At 42.3% G+C, this 17,045-nt stretch overlaps 2 protein-coding genes across 2 annotated transcripts; one reads left to right on the plus strand and one right to left on the minus strand.

Moving 5' to 3' along the window:
- The first annotated feature begins 1,842 nt into the window (after positions 1-1,842).
- sema4e (semaphorin 4e) lies at positions 1,843-9,418 on the plus strand. Its single transcript, XM_061732075.1, has 15 exons — positions 1,843-2,112; positions 3,418-3,707; positions 3,841-3,986; positions 4,503-4,565; positions 4,664-4,762; positions 4,865-4,964; positions 5,054-5,164; positions 5,266-5,417; positions 6,122-6,300; positions 6,387-6,543; positions 6,711-6,933; positions 7,056-7,171; positions 7,285-7,442; positions 7,528-7,580; positions 7,728-9,418. Exons 2-15 carry the CDS (start codon positions 3,599-3,601, stop codon positions 8,387-8,389), a joined length of 2,328 nt encoding a protein of 775 aa, XP_061588059.1. The 5' UTR covers positions 1,843-2,112; positions 3,418-3,598; the 3' UTR covers positions 8,390-9,418.
- cactin lies at positions 8,903-16,499 on the minus strand. Its single transcript, XM_061732074.1, has 10 exons — positions 16,255-16,499; positions 14,484-15,102; positions 14,290-14,385; positions 13,958-14,103; positions 13,541-13,703; positions 13,233-13,347; positions 12,520-12,712; positions 12,263-12,394; positions 10,472-10,830; positions 8,903-10,354 (listed from the first exon to the last, which is right to left on the minus strand). The coding sequence occupies exons 1-10, from the start codon at positions 16,488-16,490 to the stop codon at positions 9,864-9,866; spliced, it is 2,550 nt and encodes an 849-aa protein (XP_061588058.1). The 5' UTR covers positions 16,491-16,499; the 3' UTR covers positions 8,903-9,863.
- Positions 16,500-17,045: the final 546 nt, after the last annotated feature.

Consider the following 17,045-nt stretch of genomic DNA (forward strand, 5'->3'; position numbering starts at 1 on the left):
AAATCCATGAATAAATAAACCTCTGTCCATTATTTTTCATTTTTTAAGGACAGGCAATTGTGTTATATAAAAAATAAATTATAAAATGAAATAAAACGTGAAATAAAACCTGAGCTCAGTGCAGGGCCCTCCCAGGGTTGGTAGAGAGTGGCAATGCCCAGGACTGTCACTTAGGTAGGAGCACTGGGTGATATAATGGGAAAAAAATCGGGGATAAAAAAAAAAAAAAAAAAAATCGATATTCAAATTTTGAATATCGATATTGAATCGGCTGGAAAAGTATCGGGATATATTGCCATATCGATATTTTTGCCCACCCCTAGTCAGAGTGGACTGTAATTACATTTGTGCTGGATGTTGAACGTATAGCATATTTGACAATAAAAATTGAAACTTGAATTCTATCATTCATAAAATGACAAGGTTGTCAATTTCTCTTTATTTTCCTGAAATCTTCAAATATCCCATCCAGTCTTTGTACTCTACATTTAATCTATTATTTTCCATTTGTGAAATACTAATATTACGGTACATGTGTATAAATATTATATTACTACAAAGTAGGCCTCTAAATAACTATCCAATCTATTCATAATGACATAGAAATCATGTGGAGGTATGAATTAAGGGCCAGTCCTGTGAACACACCTCCAGATAATGGTGTATTAAATATTATATTATTAAGATGTGATTTCTTGCGTGTGTTCTCTCAGATGAAAGCATCTGCTAAATGGCAGTAGTAGTAGTATTAGTTGAGAAAAGTCAGACATTTTTTCAACTTTAGATCTATGAATACTTTATACTGCACGCCTATTCTACCTTACTTGACTTACTGTGTTGAAATCTGGGGTAATGCTTGCAACACCACACTACAGACAGTTTGCACAATACAGAAAAGAGCAATACGAATCATGAATAATGTTGGCTTTCATGATCACACCAATTTATTATTCATCAAGTCAAAAGCACTCAAATTCATGGACCTGGTGGATCAGAAAACAGCTTTGCTTATGTTTAAAAAATCTACTTCCTCCCAACATACAAACCATGTTCAGAGAGAGAGAGAGGTTATGCACTCAGAGGCCAATTCAACTGGAAACAACCGATCTGTGATACAGTTACGAAAAGTAGGTGCATTTCTGTCTGTGGCGTGAGGTTATGGAATGCATTACCGGAAGAATTAAAATATAGCAAAAATGTGTTGAATTTTAAAAAAAGGTATAAAGACATGATGATGGATAAGTACAGACTTGTTCCCGGGTAATGGAATGATGTCATAAAGAAAAGAAACAAAAGGATGAGTACATTGAGTATTTTTTTGATAAACACTTAAGTAATCCTTTTTTTAACATATGTGTGTACAGATATATGCATGTATGTAAGTGTAAGCATGTGTAGTGTACATATGTATGTGGATGTGTAATGTGCTTGTATATATGTGTAGGTACGTCTTTAGCAGATAGGTATGCATGTATATGTGCATATGCTCTTTGTTGTTGTTAGCTATTATTCATTTGTTGTATTTCATATAAGGAAAATGTCTCAAACATGTTAGACAAAAGAAAATTTGGAAATGTAAGAAGGGGGGCATTCACAAGCCGAGGCTTCAGCCCTGACCCTTTGGTTGTGACCTAAGTGTTCATGCTTGGTGGTGACCAATACATTTTTTTTCCATTCATTCATTCATAGTAGTAGTAGTAGCAGTAGTAGTAGTAATGATAGTAGTAGTAGTAGTAGTAGTAGTAGGATGTCTGCCCGTGTCATACCCTCCTCCACCCTTTTGTCTGGTGTCTGGGGACCCGGAGCTGCAGCGCCCTCTACCGGCCGCTGGCGGCATGAGCGAACAATGAAAACTTGATCAGATCAGAGGTCAGAGGCGTCTGCCGCCTCAACGGCAGCTTCACGAGGAATAACACAATAAAAAAGAAAAGAAAGAAAGAGAAAGAAGAAGTAGAAAAATCAACCCAGCCCTTCGGAGCTCTTCCAGCGCGGGAGGTGAGGTCCCTGGTCCCCGGAGAGGAGCGGCGCTGGTGCTGCAGCAGCAGCCGCCGGAGGAGCGTCACCAGCGGCTACGAGCGGGAGTCTCAGCCGCAGACCTGCGTCTCCGCTCCGGTACCTGCTTTATCTCACTCAGCAAAGCTTTATGGACACTTTTGCAAAAAAGAAAAAAACAACAACAAAAAAGCGTTTTTTTATTACCGAGGAAGCTGTTTCCAAGTAGTTTTTAAACAGGTGTATTTTTTTTATTATTATTTTTTTTAATATTGTAGCTTCCGCAATCTTGGGCGTGCCGGACCAGGTGAATGATTGTTGACTTGAGCTCACCGTCAGTTCCTGCATTTTGATATTAACTATTAAGTTTTTTATTTTATTTTTTATTATTTTTTTCATCCAAAATCAGAGAGATGCCGTAAATTTGGAAAAAAAAGAAAGAAAGAAAAAAAAGGAACCCTGTATCTCCCAGTGAAATTGTTTAGTGGTTCATTAAAGTAGGTTTCAGGACAGTTTAATCGCTAACGGGCATGTTCTTGCCTGGAGATGGCTGGTGAGTAAAAATGTGAGCACTGCTGCGGTGTTTCACAGCGTGAAGCCTGAATTATGGTTCTGCGTTAAATCGACGCAGAGCCTACGCCGTAGGGTACGCGGCGACGCGCAACGTACGCCGTAGGCGCTGCGTTGGTATAACGCAGAACCATAAATCAGCCTTGAATCAGGGCTTTGACCTCAGGGCTGAATGTGTGAGACATGTTGACAGGCCTCCTGCATTCCCTGCATGTCGTGGCTTATCTTTGCAACTCTTGCACACCTGAAGCGCAGGAACCCACCTTTCAGGTTGTAGTTGTATTCCCCCCCCCCCCCAAATCTCTGAAAACAGGAGCAGCAAAGCAACCAAAGCTCAAATTGTGTGTTGACTGCTTCCTGTTCTTTGTGCATGCCTAGCTAGATTGTGGTAATGAATTTTCAAACCACTCTCTTTCCTTTCTGAAGCAACTGCTGCTGCAAAGTTGCTGAAAGATCTTTTTTCTTCATCTCAGTAACAATTCAGCTGTGCGTAAATCTCTCATTGTGTTAGTGTTTGGTGCTGCAGGAGAGCTGAGGTTGACATCCCTGCACCCTGCTGAATGCCTTTCATGGCACTGCATTAACATTACTATGGCACTGACAGAATTACTGCTGCGCTGACTTTAGCTCATTCTGCCCTTTTTTGGCAATTCCTTCACGTTTTTTTTTTTTGGTGCATTTTCCCCAACTTTGTTTCAAGCCACTATCAATGTTTCTCTTCGTAGAGCACATAAGCCCTTGTCTTTTTGGTTGTACATATTTTAAAGTGCGCCTGTTTCAGGTCTCATGTGTGGTGAATTTATTGTGATTTCCATGCAACCTTTCCTTTCAGCCCTCATTTGCTTTGTTTCTTAGGTCTGTGCCATCCGTCTCATCATGAACAGCCCGCTGAGTGGGGCCAGTAAAGGGACCAGTGCCCTACAGACAGAACAGACCTCATCACGTCATAGATGCCACTCGCTGTCTTCCTCCCTGTATGAGTGACCGTTTGGGAAACGATAAAGCCTGAATTCCTCTTAGATATAACAAAGGAACCATGTGTCTACTGCGATCCCTTTGTGTCTTTTGGCTTCTGCCCCTGACATTAATGCTTGAAGAGGACTCACAACTAGACTGTGTCCCACGCAGAACTGTGCCCTATCATAGTGAGTGTGCACCGTTTTTCTTGTGCAACTTTGTGTGTCAGCTCATATGTCATAAACCTGGATTAATTTAAAACATAGACACATTGCGTAAAAATTGTTTGAGGAGCTATAAACACCTCTATACTTTGTCTAGGTGACAATGCTCTCCGGTTTCGAGAGGAGGGTGTTTTCAACTACTCCAGCATGCTCCTGAGAGAAGACCTGGGCTTGTTGGTGCTGGGGTCCCGAGAGGCAGTGTTTGCGCTGGATCTCAAAGACATCTCCAATAAAATTGCCTCAGTAAGAACTCGAGTTTTTCTTTGGAAAACTGCCCATAAATTGCAATAGTAGAGTGGATACCTGAAAACCTGAGTGGAGCCTCACAGGCGCTGTGTAGGCTTTGTGGTAGATTCTGTTTAAACTCGAAAGACACAAATTCTTGTGGGAAAGTCAAATTTCAGAGTTTGCTAAACCTCCTTCAGCATTTTTGTCTTCATGTCATGCACACCACTGTCCAAACTTCAGCAGCAAATATATAGTTTCATTGTTTACATGTTCAAAGTAAAGTGTAATCAGCAAGCAAATTTTAGTGGTTTTCCAAATAGTAAATGGCGCATAATCAACTCTGATGGGATGTCATTCCCAGCTCTGAGTCATGTAATGCAGCATTAATCTCCATCTGATTAGAAGTGTGCATTAGAAAACAGCCGTGCCTGAATTTTGGTTACTTTAGTTTAACATTACTTTCCACACATGCATGTTAATTCAAAAGAAAATTAAACCACCTACTTGGAACTTCTTGCTTTATTTTTTTAGGTTGAATGGAAAGTGTCACAACAACAAGTGGATGATTGTAAACACAAAGGAAAAGATCCAGAGGTTAGTGAGTTCAGCTCTAGGTTTCCCTTTTTTGCATTTGTATTTATTATTTTGTATTTCATTATTATTTATTGATTGTGTTTTAAATGTATTTACAGACTGAGTGCAAAAACTATATCAGAATCCTTCATAAGATGGAGGATGGCAGGATGTACGTGTGTGGAACCAATGCTTTCGATCCCGAATGCAAATACATGGTGAGATTAAATTCATAACCATTTTCCACACAGGTGTATGTATGATGAATGAATGTACATGCAGAATAATCACAGCATTAAATCATGCATCTGTTGGGGCAGTCTTATGCAGGTGGAAGCCTAACGTTTGAGGGGGCTGCAGAGGATGGAAAAGGGAAGTGTCCATTTGATCCTTTCCAGAATTATGCTTCCATCATGGTTGGTGAGTAGCAGTAATGCAAGAAGAAAGACTTTAGAGGACGTCTTCAGAACCGCAGCAACAGCTTTCATGTGAGTCTCTTGTCCTGCCAGATGACAGCCTCTACTCAGCCACCTCAATGAACTTCCTGGGCTCTGAACCCGTCCTGATGCGCAACTCCGAAGCGTCTCTACGGACTGAGTTTAAAAGTTCCTGGCTTAATGGTAAAATTAACTTAACTGTTCACCATGAGGATTGTTTTTGTTGTTTTTTATGTAGCAGCAAGGATGATGCCAGTGTTTGTTTGTCTTTCTTTCCGTGCCAGAACCCATCTTTGCCTCCATGGCTCATATGCCAGAAAGTGAGCAGAGTGACGATGGAGATGATGACAAGGTGTACCTCTTCTTCAGTGAGGCGGCTGTGGAATGTGATTGCTTTAACAAACTGGTGGTCTCCCGTGTGGCTCGTGTGTGCAAGGTAATGTCAGGGACAATAACATGTAGGGCTGGGCGATATGGACCAAAAGTCATATCTCGATATTTTCTAGCTAAATGGCGATACTCGATATATATCTCGATATTTTTTCTGTGCCTTAATTGGGGTTTCCCCCAAAGCATTATAGCATAGCATCTCTGTTAGCTTCATTTTTTTCTGAGGCAAACCCTTAAAAAAACAGTCAGTTTAATACAAAGCCTCGTGCCAAATGTCACACAGGTACATTTGTTAACAGAGGTCTGCACAATATCAAAATGTATAAAACAAATGAAATAAAAATAAACTGCCTGCATATATAGAATAAAAATGCTTCTTGAATAAAATAAAAGAAATATCCCTTTCCTGCATAACAATTAAATTAAAATACACTGTGCAATTAATACAATGTAGACAGTAACAGGCAGACTTTTCCACTGAGGTTGACAGTTGTGCAAATAACAAAACATTTGTGCAAATCTCAAATAAAACATTCAAGTCAATTTGTCACAAAATAAGCTATATCAAAATCATAAAAAAAAAAAATATATAAAAAAAAAAAGAAAAAATATTTTTTTTTTATTTTTTTTTTAAATCGATATAAACGATATTGTCTCATACCATATCGTGTTTGAAAATATATCGATATATATTAAAATCTCGATATATCGCCCAGCCCTACTTCTGCATGTACTTTTCTGTCTCCAAAGGGGGATCAAGGAGGTGAGAGGACTTTACAAAGGAAGTGGACGTCTTTCTTGAAGACCAGAATGGATTGTCCAGTACTGGATTCCCAGCTGCCGTATCTTATCCAGGACTCGTATCGCTGGTGTGATCTCAGGCTGAACTGGAAAGACTGCATTTTTTACACCATCTTCACTCCACAATCGTACGTTTGGACTTGAAGGAACAGGGTCTGTAACTGTTAAATATTCATAGGTTGGCTGAAATGTCTACTGTGTGTGTGTGTTTCAGGGACACGTCTGACCTGTCTGCAGTGTGTGCGTACCGTGTGTCTGACATCAGCAAAGTGTTTTCAAGCGGGAAGTACAAGACCCCAGTCCCCGTAGAAACCTCTTTTGTTAAGTGGGTGATGTATAGCGGAGAGGTTCCTGTCCCTCGGCCCGGAGCTGTGAGTCCGTCCAATATTCAGCTGGAGTGTGCATGTGTTTGGATCAAAGTAGCGACTCGACACAACACTGTGTCTTTTATGAGTGTCTCAGCAGGAAGCCAATTCCTTTTGTAACCTTGATTCTTTTGTCCTCTCTTTTCTGTTTCATTCCCTTCTTCCCTCGCCAGTGTATAAACAATGAGGCCCGTAGTGAGGGCATAACTCAGACTCTGGACCTCCCAGACCGAACACTTCAGTTTATCAAAGATAAGCCCCTCATGGATCAAGCTATCCAGCCGATAGGAGGGAGACCTGTGCTGATGCGAAGGGGGGCGACATTCACACGCATCACAGTCACCCAAGTAGAAGATGCAGATGGAGAAATGTCTCATGTCATGTTTATAGGCACAGGTCAGTGCATTTGGGGTTGTTCAGTACAACATACTTTTCTATATGTAATTCATTTTGTTGCTTTAGAAGTAGACTTCATTCGACAGCATTTAAATGGCATATATTACTTTTATTCAAAAAAGAGGCTGGCACAGTGCTGAAAGCTGTGAACTACGATGGAGAGATGTTCATCATTGAGGAAGTGCATGTCTTCCAGTCTCCAGAGCCAATAAAGAATCTCAAGTTTTCCAATGTCACGGTAATTTCAACTCCTCTCCTCTAATTACTGCCTTATTGCTTTTAATTCCCTTTTCCGTGATACAGTTCACTCATTTTTATTTATTTACTCTGTGTCTGTCTGTTTGTGCACAGGGTCAGCTTTATGCAGGCTCAGATTTGGGAGCAGCACAGATGCCGCTCGCTACCTGTGAGAGGTCCTTGACCTGTTGGGACTGTGTTCTAGCCAGAGATCCATACTGCGGCTGGGACAGCGTTGATGGGAGATGTGTTTTCCTTTCCTCTTCACAAAGGTGGGCAGATTTCCAAGCTGGTAGAGCAAGCAGTGCTGCTAACTGTTCCCATCAATCTAAACTGTTCTTTTAACCTTTTGTTTAGACAACTAATCCAAAGTGTGAAAAAAGTCGATGTCTCCCTTTGCCCGCCGGTTGGTGAGTTAGTGTACACGTGTCCCTGTGCAGTCTGATCAGGGGTTGTTTATTTAGTGAAAAGCAATGAAGGTTGCTGCATTAGCATGTTTCTGCATTGATTGTGGTCAAAATGAAATGAAATATAGTAGACCCTTGTTTTGATTTCAGAGCGTACCGAGCCTGTGATTCGGTCCATCTGGCCCGGTGGTAACCTGAAGCTCAGCTGCCCTTCACCTTCCAACCTGGCAAAAGTCAGCTGGGAGCAGGACAAGAAAGCCCTGACGCCCTCCACTCGCCTGCAGCTTCAACAAGACGGACTGCTCATTCTCAACGCTTCAGTTAACCAAGCTGGTCTCTACCGCTGCTTGATTGTGGAGCACTTCAAAGATAAAGAGTACACAACAGTTGGGGCCGAGTACCAGGTTCAGATTGATCCACGAGGGCCTGGCAAAGGTGGTGACGTATTGAATCCCCAGGCTCAGACCGATGGCCCGTCTGTCGCTGGGCTGCAGGCTGGAGTTGGACTTCTTCTCATTTTTCTTCTTGCCCTATTGGGCTGGAACTTTTACAAAGGACACCTACCTCTGCCCTGCATAAAGAAGAAGGAACAACAATCCCAGCAGAAGCTTGACCGGGAAGCTCAAAGCTCCAAGGTTACTTACCGAGATGGAGTCACGGCAGAGAATAAGCACCTGGTGTCTGACACGCCGCACAGCGGCAGTAATAACAACCACGCTGGTGGAGGAGGTCCTCTCCCCGACTCAGACAACGATGGACCTGCCGTTAACCTACCGTCTATGCAGTACATTGATGACGAGTCCGAAATTTGAAAATTAGACACCTCACTATACCAGCATACAAATATTTGGGTTATCGTTTCTGTTTATGTTATACCTCCGTAACTAAAAGAGAACCTAATTTCCAGAAGACGAAATGTCAAAGATTACTCACACTTCCATATTTTCAGCTTCAAAATAACAAGACCTGCAGCGAAGGTTTGAGCAGCTTACCGGTACTAAATGGGAACAGTATAGCACTTCTTTATGTGTCCCAGCTCCAAGGCTCTGAGATTTTTGGGCTGTTTTGTGTGCACTTAACTTTGATTTCAAATATTCTGTATGCTTAGGATGCGTGACTGGACGGGCCAAATATCTCCCATGTTTTTTTTTGTCCATTTTTTGTCCATTATGGATTTTGAGCAGTGTTTAAGTTCATAATTCTGCTGTGGGAGCCACTTTTGTCCAGTTTCAGTTGTTTTACAGAAAGGTTTTTGTCTTTCATTGCACATACCAGTATTCCTTTTGTAAATAGAGGTTAATGAGCTAAAATCACTCAGGATGCCCAAACTTTTGTTTGTGTTGTTAGCTGTTTATTTCTTGACTTTAAAAAAATGTAAAACATTACATTAATCCTGACTGGAAAAAAAACTTTCACTGTGGGCATCGTTGGATGTAGATGGGAATGTTCCAGTCTTTTGTTTGTGAGCACAACTACTGCATGTATCAGTTAATGTCTCAGTTGAGATTAAATCTGCACTTAAGAGCCATTTACAGCAACAACAAAAAAATCCACGTAATTAAAAGTTTTGTTTTCAGAGTTCACTGTTGAGACTGAGCACAAGAATATGTATATTTGTGTCTTTAGTGCAAGTACAAGATTTCTACTTTGCCTCTTGTTTTATGTATAATTGTTATTTTAATGTCCAAGTGCAGTTACAAGTTGTTTTTTTTTTTCGTGATTAAAATTTATATATTCTCACTCGGACTGTGCTATAAATGAAAATGAGCAATTTCTTTTTTCTAACAGCTAGTTTAAAAAACTTGTTTTTTTCCACATTAAAATGTGTTTTTTTAAAATCCGTTTTTTGGTCAGTCCTGTTTTCTTTCCAAATACAAAGAAGAGTTTTTCATCAAACCTTCAGCAGGACTTGCGGTGCCAGAAACAGGCTGGTCAGGTGTTGGTCACCTGCCACTGTGAATCTTTTATTTTTATACCTCTTGTGTAGCTGCTCAGGTTAAAGGTTTATTTAATTTAAGTGTTTGAACTAAACTGTGACACATTAATCTTCCGTTGAGACTAGAAACCATAAAACAGTGGCTGTTGGCAAATAGTAAAAATGTGTATAACTCCTTTAATATGTACTTTCCAGATTACAATTGTAATTAACTTTGACAGACACCAGTACAGAGTGATTTGTAGCTTTAACTATTTTTTCTATGGCAACAGCCAAAACAACCGTAGACCTAAACTATTCCATCTGCACGTATAAAACCCTTTTCCTGAGTCCATACCGTTGAGCAGCCTTCATCTCCGGTAGCGATACCTCTTGAAGTGGAACCACAGCTGAAAGATCCCGTTGGCGAACTGACAGCGGAAGCCGTGTCGGTGTGAGTACTCCCACTCCCTATTTACAATCTTAAATGCAATGTCCTCGTATGGCGGACCCGCATGAAACCTTAAAATCCCAAAGTCTTTGTTGTCGGGGCTGGGCTCGAGGAAGTACTGGGGTGTAGAGCGCTTGTCGATCAGGTCGGGGTAGAAGATGTTGAACTTGTAACCCTGAACAATCTTGGGAGGAGGATTGTCGAAGTCGTAATGCGTCTGGTTGTACTTGTTCCACTCGAAGCCCGTGTGGACCCTGTTGAAGAAGCGGGGTTTCCTGGGACGATATTTGTCTGCCCACAGGTACATCTTCCCGGTGACGGGAAACTCCACGCTGAACTGAGCCTCATCAGTTCCCATGCCCTCTCTTGCTCTACGTACAAAGGCGTCCTCGGCGCTTTCATTGGCGTCACCTAACAGAGAGAAAATGTAACAAAAGTGAGCCAACATTTGCATTATGGAGTCATCACAATGCTTTATTCATATGCCCAGGATCAGTTTCCTTCTACTCTATATATAAAGACTCATACCTGTGACTTGCAGCTGTCTGCGGGCCAACTGTAATCTGTGGATGTCTTCCTCCGGGGTGATGCTGTGAGAGTCCAGCGGCAGCTCGGAGGACGTGAGCAGCGCGGGACTGTAGCGACCTGAGTCGTACTCTGCCTGGCTCTGCTGGATCAGGTCCTCCTCCGTCAACACAGCCTCCACAACTTCACCTTTCCCCTCTTCATCCTTCCCTTCACTCTGCTCTCCTCCCTGCTCATCTCGGCTCCCGGCTGCAGACGTGGACGGCCCCGCCCCCTCGTCCTCCTCTGCTTCTCTTCTCTTAGATTTTCTTGTGGAGGATTCGTCTGTTGAAGAATCCCTTGTTTGACCTCTTGTTCTTTGCCTGATGGGGAAACATACAGGTTCTGATGTTTCACTCGGTGAAGAGAAAGTGTGTCATAATAGTTCAATTGATTTGGAGTTTAGGATTCACACTCGCTTAAGAAGCACAGAATGTAAAGATTATAAATCTGCCATGAAAAACTTAAAACTCAGTTCTCAGTTCAGGTTGTACACAGTTTGTCCAACTACAGAACCATAAATCCGGATGCACGGGTGTCACAATGGGTGTCCCCCAGGGGTCAGTACTGGGTCCACTTCTCTTCACCATCTACCTCCTACCCCTAGGTTCAATTCTCCGTCACCATGGGGTCCATTTTCACACTTACGCCGATGACACTCAGATATATATCTCCTCCAACCCCACCGCTGCCATTCCTCCCGCTTCCCTCACCACCTGCCTACACGACATCAATACCTGGATGAGCAATAACTTCCTAAAACTCAACGGCAATAAAACTGAGGCTCTTCTCATCGGCTCCAAATCCACCCTCACCAAGTCACAACCCTCTCCCGCCCCTCCCATCATCATCGACGGCTTCCCGGTACCCTTTTCCCCCCACGTCAAGAGCCTCGGCGTCATTCTGGACAGTACACTCTCATTTGCACCTCACATCCACAACATCACCCGGACTGCATTCTTCCACCTCCGCAACATCTCCAGACTTCGTCCAGCACTGTCCCAATCCAGCACCGAAATTCTGGTCCACTCATTCGTCACATCCCGTATCGATTACTGTAATGCTCTCCTCACTGGCCTCCCAACCAAACTCACCAACAAACTACAACTCACTTCAGAACTCGGCCGCCCGGATCATCACCCGCATCAAGTCATCTGACCACATCACCCCCGTTCTTATCCAACTCCACTGGCTCCCAGTCCAATACCGTATCATTTATAAAAACCTCCTCCTCACCCACAAAGCCCTTCATAACCTAGCCCCCACCTACCTCTGTGACCTACTGAAAGAATACACCCCCTCCCGTACCCTCCGCTCAACCTCTGCTGGACTTCTTTTCACTCCCACCTCACACCTTAGCAGCATGGGTGCCCGAGCTTTCAGTTGTACGGCACCCAGACTCTGGAACTCCCTCCCCCCACACATAAGACAAATAGACTCCATCACCACATTCAAAACACAACTCAAGACTCACCTGTTTAAACTTGCCCATTCACTTTGACCGGTCACCACACACTACCTCCCACCATACTGTTCTGTTATCTGTACTGTTGCTCCTTGATTGTATGTATTGTGTATGTGTGTATGTATTATAATTTCTACTTTATTATTATTGTATTTCCTTTATTGTATTGTTTTGTTTTTATTCTGTAAGGTGACCTTGGGTGACATGAAAGGCGCCGTTAAATAAAATGAATTATTATTATTATTATTATAGTCAGCAAGAGACTGTTATGTAGCTTTAAGGAAACATACTCATCATCATCGTCGTCATCACTTCGCATTTCCTCTTTGACGATCGGAAACAACGGTTCGCTTTCCACTCCCTGTTCCTGTTTGAGCTTGAACAGTTTCTGACGCAGCACATCCTGGTGTCGCTCTCTCAACCTGGAGGATGCAAAAGGTAGTCACATGTTTAGTTTCCTGCCCATACAAAGAAACCATTTAAACATTTATTGCGCCAGCATGTGTTTTTAATTAACTGAACGCATTTGCAGTCTCTACATGCGTACCTGGCTCTGGCCATGTAAACTCTGACTTGCTGCAAGAGACTCTCCCAGTAGCCGATGTCAAGATTCGATCCTCCAGCCTGAATCTTTGTCTCGATGTTCAAGTGCAGCGCTTGCAGCTGACTGTACGTCTTTCCTTTGAACACAGTCTGGACATCGTTGCTCACAGCCGTGTTGATGCCCTCACGCCGATCACCTGTGGATGAAAGCATGAAATACTGTCAGTGCTACCTTAAGAGAGGTCTCTTTATACTTGGACACCAACACAACTTCTCCGTTTTGGCCATTTCAGCTGTTTACCAAAACATTTTAAACATAGAAGCAGAATTTAAAATAACTAAGTAAAGTAAAGAATTTGGCTCATGAAAAGGAATGTGTCTGTTTTATTTTTGGTATTTTTAAGTGTGACATTTGAATTTTAAAGTCCTGAAGCTGCAGCATGACGTCAGTGGGGCTGTCACTACAAGTAAAATAGGTCATACTTTTACTAGGTTTGGGTGGAAGGTGTAATATTCTGCAAAGGCTGAGCCGATGCTCTTAACCAGAGCTGCATTTGTTTTGCTTAAAATTTTTGTTAAAAAAAAAAACTAAACCCAGGTCAGAAAAACTCATGATGAAATAACAACCAGCTGCAGTAAAGGGAAAGAATCACAACACAGAAAATCCATTTCTGCTTGTTTCAATGTCTGTACATTTCTGGACCTGTGCGACTGTACCTGGTCCTTTCCCAGACGCCTCCAGTTTTCTCAGTTTGCCGATCTCGTCCTCTGTGATGGTCGTCATGTCTCTCCAGAAGTCCACGTTCTTTCCTTGCTCAAGCTCCATGTACACCTTTCAGGCAGCGAGCCACAAATAGACAATGTTTTTTTTGACAGCAGCTGATATGAAGTACCATAACTATTACCATTAAGTTGTTAAAATACATATAAGTCTCACAACACACTCTCCCATCGTACCTCCTGTCACATTTTACAGTACGACAATCTGAGTTCAAATTCTGCTGTAATAGAGAGCAGCTACAAACCTTTATGTCCTCTAGCAGATCGTCCATGTCGGTGACAGTCAGCCCATTGAGAAACGTGTAGGGTTCATGCATCTCCACAGCCAGATCATCATCCTCTGCGCTGATGTACTTAGCTAAAAGGTCAATGGGCTTGGCTCGACCATCACGAATTCTAATCTTAGACCTACATAGAAAGTGTACAACAAAGTAAGTCAGAGCAAAAACTTTTAGTGGAGCCACAAGTAGAACAGAAAATGAAAGAGTGTGATGTGTGGCATAAATCTGCTGGTGGAGTGGACACTCCACGAACAGAGGAGACTCGAGTTTGAGTCCCGCCAAAGGATCCCTCACTGTGTGTCATCCCTCACTCTTCTCCTGTCGAAAATGGACACTAGTACCCAAAGAGCTTTAAAACAAAAACACAACACAGATGTTTACCTTAGTTTGGCCTGTTGCAGGTGGAAGTTGTCCTCCTGTTCAGCCCAGGTTTTGAAGTGTTCTGCCTCTTTTTCTCTCTGCAGCATTTCCAGTTCCGTCTCTCTCATGGCTTTCTCTCGTTCCCGCTCCAAACGCAGCTGTTTCACCTAGAAGATTAAAAAAAAAAAAATGAAATAAAAATAGTTTGATTAAAAATGCTACTTTTAAATTCTTCCATTTTTAATAACTGATTTTTTTTTTTTTTAAACACCCAACCAGGTAATGAGTTTCAGTTTTTTGGTAATGCTATCAAATAAGAAAAAAAAATCCCAGAACTATCTCAAAGTTCATACCTTCTGCAGCTCTCTGCGGTTCTCCTCTTGAATACGTTTGTTTCTGTCCTTGAGGTCTTTTTCTCCGAGATGGCCAATGCCTTTTAGGTCCAACGCCTGAGAACATGTGCACAGAGAAAATTAATATAAATGAAAAATAATACTACAAAGCTAGATGAAGATCAACTATTCACAGTTCTTGGACAGGAACTCACCTTCTGCCATTTGAATGTACCCAACAGGTTATTGTCACCAAAAGGATTGTCTGCATTAGTGTATCCCATGTATTCTTCACTCCAGCCCATCTTCTCTCTCCTTTTCTTCTCCTTTGTCTCCTTCTTTGCCAATCTTCTGGCCCTCTTCTCTTCTGGCGTTTCCAGAGCTTTCATCATCTCATTCTTTTTCTTCCTGTCCTCTTTTTCTTTGACGGCACATCTCTCATCATCAGACCCTGAACTACTGGATGACTCGGACGAACTGGAACGGTGTCTGCCTCTGTTCCCGTCAGTCCTCTCTTTGCTTCTCCTGCTCCTCTCTTGCTCCCTGTCTTTACTTCTCATCTTTCTCTCTCGGCTTTGGTCTCTGTCTCCTTTTCTTTCACGATCTCTGCTGTTATCTCCCCACCACTCCCTGCTATGCTCCCCCCTCTGTCTGTCTCTGGCTGGACTCCCTCTCTCGGCACTCCTCCTTCCTCTTCTTCTTCTTTCTCTGTCACTACTCCCATCACGGGAGTCAGTGGGAGACGGGGACCTTTCCTTCTTCCCGTCTCGAGATGCTCTGCTACGATTCTCCGCTTCCATCCTCCTCCTCATCTTGCGGTCATCTGAATCAGAACTGAAGCAGAAAAATGATGATTAGTCGGGATGTAAGAGAAATATATATGTACATCATAACCAGCCGAATGTGGAAGGATGTGCTGAGATCAGGACTCAACAGAACAACAATTCCCTTTTTACCCACGAGAAAGTTCAGAAGAGTGGCATTATCATTGATGGAGTAAAAGTGGTCTACTCTCAATATGAGCTCAAGTGTGTTTCATCTAGGGTTGCCAAACTCCCTGAAAAATAAATAAGGGACACCTCATTGGCAGGGCCGGCCAACCCGATTGCCTTCACCCTTCCTGGCGTGGTGATTTTTTTTAGCCCCTTTTTTGGTGAGTGAAACAATTTTAACCATTTGACTCAAACCCGAGTTGAATTAGATGCATATTTTTGAATGCTATGACTACATGGAAAACAAATTATTATCCAGTAATTCACTTTAATACAAAATAACAAAATGAACTGAATAAAATAAGTATCTTTCTTAAACATATTGTTGGGTCATGGCATCTTTGCAATGTAACAAAAGTATTTGTGATGATTCAATGTAGGAGCTTGTGTTGTATGTTTTGTTGTTTATATGTTTTGTATGTGTGAATATTTGTGTTTCTGTATATATTTTTGAATGAGTATTTTTTCTGTTTGGTTTGTATTGTGTGTACACTGTATTGTCACTCATGAAAATATGAAGACCCCAGGAAGAATAGCTGCTGCTTTGCAAAAGCTAATGGGGATCTTAATAAAACAAATAAACAAACAGAGACCTGTCCTGCTTAACTTAAAATTTTATAAATTCATATAAAACAATAGAAAGAAAGCAGAACATCCATTCTGTAATAGTGCACATTTTTAGTGCAAACAGAAAGTCTGTAGAAAACTTGTAAACATATTTGTGCTTCAAAGGCCATGACTGTAGGCTACAGTTGTAGTAAAACAGAAAAAAATGACTATTTTTTACTCTCACAGTAATACGGGACAAAGTGCGTCCCTTTTCAGCTCAATACGGGACACGTACTTTAGTTTATAAATACGGGATGATTCCGTTTTTCAAGGGACGGTTGGCAACCCTAGTTTCACCTGTTGTTCAATAAAGACGACCATCCCATTACATTGTATTCAGATTGCGGTGGATACATTGTGACAAGGATTAAAAGTGTAAATAAACCTTGATGAGCGGCCCTGCTGGCGGCTCCCCCGCGGCCCCCCTCGGTTCTCCGCTCCGCTGCTGGACCCGGACCTGGACCCGGACCGGGCTCCTCTGGCGGCGCTGCGCCCTCTCCTCTCCTCGGGGGAGCGGGACCGGCTCACCCGGGACCTGTTCCGCCGCGCTCGGCTCCGGCTCGTGGATCTGGACCTGCGACGCGACTTGGAGCCCATCACGAACGTCCCGTCTGTCTGCATGAGGTCCTGGCCCTGGTCCTGTCGCGTAAATACCGGGTAGGGTGAGGGTAAGGACTGATTTATGGTTCTGCGTTAAATCGACGCAGAGCCTACGCCGAAGGCTACGGCGTAGGCTCTGCGTAGGTGTAACGCGGAACCATAAATCAGCCTTAAGGACTGCTTACAATGTGGACGACAGAACCGACAGTTCAAAATGTTCCTGTAAGTACAAATATTACAGTTGCGTAAATGCCTATTTACTGGCTTTTAACTGGCCTAGTTTAACAAACAACAACGCATAATAATTACATTTAATGTTATTTACTCAGGCTGCAAACTGGCCACCTAAAGGGGCTTTCTGCAACAAGCGCACAAACTATAGACGTCACAATCAGAAAGCCAGAAAATAAACTACAAACGACTAAAACACTTTATTTTATACCGATCATATTAAATTAATGTTTAACCAATAAGAAATGTTGACACGTTTAAATAAATTGAGTGTAAAAAATGAAATAAAAAAAATCAGAACAGCAATTTATTCGTGTTTTCACGGCGTTAAGCAATGGCAAAAAG

Source organism: Cololabis saira, chromosome 10, assembly GCF_033807715.1.
Source record: "Cololabis saira isolate AMF1-May2022 chromosome 10, fColSai1.1, whole genome shotgun sequence".
Lineage (NCBI taxonomy): Eukaryota > Metazoa > Chordata > Actinopteri > Beloniformes > Belonidae > Cololabis > Cololabis saira.

Coding starts and splice junctions, on each gene's coding strand:
- sema4e (XM_061732075.1), top strand. CDS start 3,599: ATGTGTCTACTGCGATCCCTTTGTGTCTTTTGGCTTCTGCCCCTGACA. Junction 3,708..3,840: donor CAGAACTGTGCCCTATCATA/GTGAGTGTGCAC, acceptor TACTTTGTCTAG/GTGACAATGCTCTCCGGTTT. Junction 6,934..7,055: donor TGTCATGTTTATAGGCACAG/GTCAGTGCATTT, acceptor TATTCAAAAAAG/AGGCTGGCACAGTGCTGAAA.
- cactin (XM_061732074.1), bottom strand. CDS start 16,490: ATGCAGACAGACGGGACGTTCGTGATGGGCTCCAAGTCGCGTCGCAGG. Junction 14,104..14,289: donor ACCGCAGAGAGCTGCAGAAG/GTATGAACTTTG, acceptor TTAATCTTCTAG/GTGAAACAGCTGCGTTTGGA. Junction 12,713..13,232: donor GGCGTCTGGGAAAGGACCAG/GTACAGTCGCAC, acceptor TTTCATCCACAG/GTGATCGGCGTGAGGGCATC.